Consider the following 8,101-nt stretch of genomic DNA (forward strand, 5'->3'; position numbering starts at 1 on the left):
AAAAATAAAAATAATAGTTTAAATGTGTTTACCCTCCACTACACCCTTGTATTGCTAAAGCAGCTGCCTGTCTAACCTGCAGGTAGGTGGGATAGGCCTCCAGTTTTAATTTCATATTTCAATATAAACGGCGGGCTTTGCGGGCAGAAATTCCCCAAAATGGGGTCTGTAGGTACCTTCAGGTGTCCCAAACAAAATTAGAAACAGTTTTCTTTCATTATTATTTTCTTTCCTAGACTTCAGCACGGTGGGAGAATGTAAAAGGTGATTGTAGGTCTCTCTCTCGCCCTCCTTGTCATCGCATCTCTCCACCTAGAGACAGTTATGTAATTCTGTATAAAGTCACATCAGATGGCTTCCTCGGGGCAAAATCGTATCTAATGGGGGGTCTGTGGGGGTCTTGTGAGTCTGTCTGAGGGGTCCGGGGCATGGAAAAGGTTTGGGAACCCCTGGTGTATGCGGTGCATGAAGCGTAAAAGGTCGCCAAATAAATGGAGTTGGGACAAAGTAATAAAAAGCCCCGGTAAATATCCACGTGGTGTGGCTCTGTGCTGCTAAGCAACCAAGTCTAGTACGCACACTGCAAAAAATGTCTGTCTGAACAAGGAATTTAGCCACAGAGCCTGTTTACGCTTAAAATCTCTTTTTTCTTCAGAGTTGGGAAAAAAAACAGTGGGTGTTTAAGTGTCTCCAATGTAGTTTCACTTGTTTCAGGAATTTTTTAGTGTCAAAACAAACCTGGATGAGGCAGATTCTTTAGATCACTTCATTAGTGTCAGGAGTTTTTTTTCCCCTCACTTCTTTCTTTCTTTCTTTCTTTCTTTCTTTCTTTCTTTCTTTCTTTCTTTCTTTAAGAAAAAATAGATTTAAAGTAAGGACAGTGATGGCAAAGTCCCTGCATCTCATATCAGTTGGCACCAAAACTTCCAGTCTTCCAGACTAAATTTCTGGGAACAAACAGGAGCAATGACTGATGACTGACAAGATGTTATTATTTGGTCATTGTGATAAAGTGTTAGAGGTGAAGTATAACTCACCAAACTATTAGATGCTCACAGCTTAGAGGGAACACTGGTGCTGAATGCCTCCTGATGGGATGGATTTACTTTTTGTTTTTATTTTTATAAATACTACTTACTTTTTTTTTGGTAAATTATTATATTTTATTTTATTTCATTTTATTTTATCCTGCTGGCTTCCCAATAGATTTCTGACGAATGTGTTTGATCATGTAATTAGCTCTCCATTATAATGCAAAAAATTCAAGAGATCAATTTGGACACATTTAGGCTAAGGTAACCAATATGGCAAGTGGCACACCACTTACTTAGCCTATTTATTTATTTAATTAGGCCTATTTTATTTTATTGCTAGCTTCCAATTAAATTTCTGACGAATTTTGCTTGCTCTTTTTTATTAAAACGAAACTAGGACAGCACTCCAAATTGACTACACACGCTGAAGAAGGGCGTCTTGCCCGAAACGTCTGTGTGGCAAATAAAAAGTCAATTTGGAGTGCTGTCATACTAGTTTCTTTTTCATTATCTACTACTTTAAGGATCCAGCACCCAGTTGTCATGGTATTATCGTGAGTTGAGCGCGTTGTACCTGATTGTTTGCTATTTTCTATCCAATATAATGCTTAAAAACTGCAGGATCATACCTGGATACCCTCAGGCTGAGGTATATGTGTCACACCTTGCCAGACCCACATGACGCCCATGATGTTTGAGACTCGGTGACCCGGTGAGGCGGACACTTCTTGCAGTGTGGGCGCTATAAAGAGAGGGAGTGGCGGACTGGGTAACACTGAGGAGAGAGACTCCACACACAGACAGCAGCAGAGCAGCGCCCGGGATAACATGATTAGCGCTCTATTAGGTCCGCTAGTGAGGCGCAACTAGATGCAACACAGGGATAATACTGTGGGGAGAGAGAGGGAGAAAAGAGGAGAGACAATGAAAGCGCACTTCAGCCTTCCTCCGCCACATGGACGCAGTGGATTGCCTTTGCTTCTCATTGATCTGCTTAAAGAAGTTACCTACTGACAGTTTTTTTTCTCTGTCTGTGTGTCCGGCACGCTAGAGATTGTGTCACCGCTTACTGCCTCAGGTAAGATTATTTCGCACTTTTTTTGCCTTTATTGAAGGGACAACACTGAGGTAATGCTTGAAATAATGATAATAGTAATAATAAAAAATATATGGTAGGCTATAATGGGTAATATCAAGTGTTGATGGCATTAAAAGATCTGATTTTTTCCTCTGCCTGCGCCCCTCCTGCTTCCAGATGAACCCTCATTCACAAGAGCTGATCTTTGAGGAGCCGGCACACAATGAGAGGAAAAAACCCACACACACATGCCACAGAAGAGTGATTCAGTTCTCCTCTCCGGTCTTGCTGTGAGCTACTAGCCCCTGCACTTTTCAGTGGATGATATTTGTTAACCTCACGTGAACTCGGGCAGGAAGTGGGCCAATCTGCTCCAATGGGGTGCGACAACGAGACCAATGAGACTCTTCCAGGAAGAGCGCCCTACAGCATCCAGATCTCCCTGCCGCTCACCGTCCTGGTGGGGATCCTGATCCTGCTGACGGTGTTCGGTAACGTCCTGGTGGTCATAGCTGTGTTTACGAGCCGGGCCTTGAGGGCTCCGCAGAACCTGTTCCTGGTTTCCCTGGCGTCGGCAGACATTTTGGTGGCTACCCTCGTGATGCCCTTCTCCTTAGCCAATGAGCTCATGGGATACTGGTACTTTGGCAAGGTGTGGTGCGAGATTTACCTGGCGCTTGACGTTCTTTTCTGCACCGCCTCCATCGCCCACCTCTGCGCCATCAGCTTAGACCGCTACTGGTCCATCACGCAGGCCATCGAGTACAACCTGAAGCGGACGCCGCGCCGCATCAAGTGCATCATCTTCATCGTGTGGGTCATCGCGGCGGTCATCTCCTTCCCGCCGCTGATCAGCATGGAGAAGGAGAGCGACAAGGAGGAGGGCCCCATGTGCAAGATCAACGAGGACAAGTGGTACATCATCTCCTCCAGCATCGGCTCCTTCTTCCTGCCCTGCGTCATCATGGTCCTGGTCTATGTGCGGATCTACCAGATCGCCAAGAAGAGGACGCGGGCGCCGCCGGGGGACAGGAAGAGGAGGGAGACGCCGATGACGGCCACCGTTGCCGTCGCCGACCAGAAGGAGAACGGCCTGGGCGGGGGCGGGGGCGGGGCCGAGGACCGCCTCTGCCACGAGAAGCTCAACGGCGAGCGGGACGCGGAGCCGGAGGAAGGACCGGGAGGAGAGGGAGGAGGAGACGAGGACAAAGGCGAGGCGAACGGGGTGGACATCGAGGAGTCGTCGTCCTCCGACCACAAAGTGAACAACCCCTGCTCGATCAAAAAGAAAAAGTCCAAGGGGAAGACCAAGCTGAGCCAGATCAAACCCGGGGACAACGACGTCCCCAAGCGGGCCGCCAGCACCAAGGGCAGCCGGTGGAAGGGACGGCAGAACCGGGAGAAACGCTTCACCTTCGTCCTCGCCGTGGTCATCGGCGTGTTCGTCATCTGCTGGTTCCCCTTTTTCTTCACGTACACGCTGACGGCCCTGTGCGAGTCCTGCTCCGTCCCCAACACCCTGTTCAAGTTCTTCTTCTGGTTTGGCTATTGCAACAGTGCCTTGAACCCCATCATCTACACCATCTTCAACAATGACTTCAGGAGGTCTTTCAAAAAGATCCTGTGCAGGGGGGACAACAGAAGACTGGTATGACGGACTGCCGCTCTGTGTACATACTTTCCTTTTTATATATTGTACATAAGTTGTAAAGTACGTTGACGTCATGCATGGATCATTGGCTTATGAACCCTCTAGGTGTAACTGCTTGGAAAGGCTTTCCTGGTTCAAGCTTTACGTGCCGCAAAGCATCGACACAAAGCTTTTGTTCTTCTCAAAACATCAACCACCCACAGCTTCAACACCAACTAGAATCACGCAGACAAAGCTCTTAACAGTCCAGCACACGCTGTAACACAGCCACAGTGAAACCATGTCCTCTTTTTTTTTTTATTTCATTTTTTTTTTTTGTAAATGAAACAAATCCCAACGGAACATGGCGAGATCCATGATATGTGTTGTACTTTTACGACAGTATGTTGTACAAAATGACGTGTCTGAATATTTGTCTCTATTTTCATTGTTATTAATACAGTATTGTGCCATTTTGTATGATATCATGATGATGATGGTGACGATGTTGGGGACAGTTGCCGGCTCTGTAAAGAATAAACCCATTTCCTGAACTGGTCTCTCGGCTCCACAGCTAGTGAGGGGCATGGGAATTGATGACGTCATCACACTTTGGACGCCACACTGCACTGATACACACACACACACACACACACAGACATGCATACACACACAGACACACAATAGAGGCGGGGGAGCAGGGGAAGGAGGGCACAAAACTGACGGCAGTAGTGTCAATTATAGAAAACATTGCAGTCCTGAAATTGCACTCAGAAAGCAGTGGGGCGTTAGGGGGGAGAGAGGCAACTGAAAAGAAAAGCTCAGTTTTACTTGTGATCCATGTGAAGGTGTGAAGACTGTGGGAATAAGAGGGGCAGCCCCATAAAGTCCTCTTGTGAAACGATTTGGTATGAGAGGGGGAGAGCAGAGCTGGCTCTCCAACTGTACTCAAACAGAAAAGTGCAAATTCACCGGTCTGCTGAATCTGACCTTTGCGAGAGATTAGGAAAGGAGCGGTGCTCTTAATGAACCTGAATGGAAAACGTGCAAATGTTAATTACGAGCTTCTTTTTGATGCTGTGCCTCGGATTAATCTTGTTTGTGATTAGATGGAGGATTTACTGTCCAAGACGTCAGATTCCACAAGTAGAAATTGCGACCCTTTTCTTCCAAGTGCTTGTTTGCTTAGGCTTTGCATAGATTACATAGATTTCAGAGTCGGGTAATGAATCAGGTCCGGATGATGAATACAAATGTAATATGAGGCGCGGGAAGCAGAGAAGTAACGGTTCATTTACCGTTCTGTGTTAGCACGGTATGCGTCATTAAGCCAAGATATGGAGCCTGTCAAACCAGAACCTGATCAACTGGTCTCTCTCTCTCTCTGTCTCTCTCTACCTTTCTTTCTCTCTAATCTTCCTTCTATCTTTCTTCCACCCTCACCCTGCTCCCTATATCAACAGTAGAAGAATGAGTGAATAAAATACAAGTAAATAGTATAATCTGTGCAGGTAATATGGCATTTCCCTCTGGTGGTTTGAATAAGTCGAAGTGTAAAGCAAGTGTTTTCCTAATGACAGACAAAAAGACATCTAAACAATATTACCCACAGAAAGCTAAATTGTTCTTTTGGGAGTTTATGTGACTGTATATCCAGCACCTGTATGTATGTGGCTGGTGGTGTGTGTTGTTGCAGGTGTGCCAGTGTAAGTGTGTGTTGTGAGAACCCTGCATATAAACACATGGGGTGAATGTCCACTGAACAGCAAAGATTGCAGGGAAAAAGTAATACATTACACATTACTTTTCTTTATGTAATGAATTACTTTACTTATTCCTCCCTGAGAAAAGTGATTAGTTACACTTCTTCTTACATTACTTCAGCGTTACACCCTAAAAGGATTGTGCTAGACTTACTTGCGTTCATTGGGCCAATAAATATTGTGGAACTAACAGCCACATCACCAGCAGAATCTATCTATCTATCAGCAGTATCTAAATAATGACTGACACTAAATCTTTATTTTAAAGTTTTAAAAGCCTTACAGCTTACAGCATTAAATTGAGACTCTCCAAGTCATATTTACCACTTTGTTGGCTCGTTCATGTGCGCTTTACTGTAATTCTGATATTTCCGACTGTCAGGATAAGATGAGGTGAATCTTTCATAGATATTACGCCAATAAAGAGGTGAAAGAAGAAAGAAGACACAAGTAACAATCTGTTAGATCAGTAACTCTAATGTGATTACTGAAATTGGAACAGTAATGCCTTACTTTACTCTGTTACAGAAAAGAGTAATGTGTTTACAGCAACGCATTACTTTGTAACATGTTACCTCCAACTCTGGTGGTGAAATTTTGTGGAGGATTGTGGGAAGGTGAGTATAGAGTATAGGGGGGGTGCTAAAGTAGAGCTCGAGCTCACTTGCAAATGTGCAAGAGAATGTGCTATGCAAGTTTAAAGTGTTAACAAAGAGACAGGTGTGAGACAGGTGAGAATTTCAGAAAAAACTACTTGTATTTATAGCGAAGTCACATTCACATTGACAATTTCTTTAGGAATAGGCCAAGAATGTTTGCCTACATCCACTTCCACACCCGAATGTGTCCAAACCTTTTGAGCGTAGCAGCAGGGGCTTTGTCAGTGGACATTCACTGATATATACTGTATATCTGTGTGTGTGTGTGTGTGTGTATGTGTGTTTGTTCCCTCTTTCCCTCCCTGTCCATCTCTCTCTCTCTCTTTCTCTCTCTACCTCACACATCAACAACCACCAGTGATGTCATTAGGGGGATCTGCTTGCTGACAGCCCATTGGAAGAAGCCAGCTGTTGAAGTCAGCAGCCTCTGGGAATGGATCATCAGGTTAGAGTGCACATCCGTCTCCAAAAGGCTAAGCATGATGGCTAAGTATGGCCACCATTCAAGAAGACAGGGATGAAATGTCGCCAGCCACAAAATACATACAGGACAAACAACCATTTGCAGTTGAGGACTGTGGGCGTCAGGGAATAAAGTCACATTTGACCCGGCTGCCTCGCCTCTGAAGTCCGTGTGTGTGTGTTTATGTATAAGTGTGTGTATTTTCGTATGCGTGTGTGGGAGGATGGGCGCGCCCGTGTCTGCACTGTGCACGTGTAGGTAGCCGGGGTGAAAAGGTCGCGATGACGACGATTGTTGACTGCGGCGCCCACATACTACAAGCCGTGCTTCTTCTGTTTTTTTCAATGTGACATCCGCCTATTCGAGGTGGCTGTAATATGCGTGATTATTCACTCTGTTGGCGGTGACTCACTGTTGTTTTCTCCTACTTTTATTTGGCTACCCTCAACGCAACAACTTCACAAAAGGTCGGTGTTTGTCATCTCAACGATATTTCACACCAACCGAGAACATATTACGAAAGTAGCATCATGTTTTCTAATATTTAGTCACCGCTCATTGTTGGCTGTCAGCTCATCTTCGAGATCTCTTCAAACTATTTCAGAAGTATAATTTAAACCGGTGCCTCTGTATCATTAACGGTCGGCTGATTAGCTGCCGGGCTTCTGGGCCTGATTGGAGACACCAGCCGACAGAGGCCAGCAGATATTTCCCTGGGAAACAATTTGTCTAGACAAATCTATTTTCCAGGAGCTCATTATGATCGAGAGCAATCAGCTCCCATCGTCCCAGAGACCACACAGCATTATGGGATGTGATTATTAGACCTGAAATGAAATTCACTCTGGCTGAAGAAAGGAGATGACACACACAGGGTTTTGATGTTCCAGAATAAAATAATAGAAATATCTGTTGGAGAAGCAGGGGCTCGATATCCAAAAAGGGCATTTCTGCACCTGGAAATCAGCCTGGGGAGGGGTGAGAGACTTCTTTTAAAGAATCTGTAGCACAGTCGCTTTAATTCCCAAGTGCATTAAATGTAAGAAATAAAAGGAATCTGCACAACTTCCAGAGTTTCACAGTAAATACTGACAAACAGTAGAAAAAGAACAGCAAAACCTTACATACAGCGCAAAGGGACAGACCTTTCATACGAACATTCAACCTTTTGACGTGTGTGTGCATTTGAGCAGCGTGACATACAATATGATTAAGGGTACCTCTGTTTTGTTTGGGTTTTAGATTATTTTGGGCATTTTTCACCTTTATTCCATAGCTGAAAATAGAGAGAGAGAGAGAGAGAGAGCGAGAGAGAGAGAGAGAGAGGACATGTGACAAAGGTCTTGGGCCGGATTCAAACCCAGTGCGTCTAACCCGATTTTAGCGACAACACTGACAAGCAACACTTTGAAGTATGAAATAAACGAGTGCATACAGCCAAGAAGGGCTTGATGCGCGTGGCAGGAGCCCTAAC

At 45.0% G+C, this 8,101-nt stretch overlaps 1 protein-coding gene across 1 annotated transcript; it reads left to right on the forward strand.

The window, feature by feature from the left end:
* Window positions 1-1,823: 1,823 nt before the first annotated feature.
* Window positions 1,824-4,281, forward strand: adra2a (adrenoceptor alpha 2A). The gene is made up of 2 exons (XM_071525062.1): window positions 1,824-2,112; window positions 2,290-4,281. The coding sequence occupies exon 2, from the start codon at window positions 2,489-2,491 to the stop codon at window positions 3,764-3,766; it is 1,278 nt and encodes a 425-aa protein (XP_071381163.1). The 5' UTR covers window positions 1,824-2,112; window positions 2,290-2,488; the 3' UTR covers window positions 3,767-4,281.
* Window positions 4,282-8,101: the final 3,820 nt, after the last annotated feature.

This window comes from Centroberyx affinis, unplaced genomic scaffold, assembly GCF_046629955.1.
Source record: "Centroberyx affinis isolate AG114_WGS23_722 - 3 ecotype Tasmania unplaced genomic scaffold, CSIRO-AGI_Caff_v1 ptg001260l_1, whole genome shotgun sequence".
Classification (NCBI taxonomy): Eukaryota; Metazoa; Chordata; class Actinopteri; order Beryciformes; family Berycidae; genus Centroberyx; species Centroberyx affinis.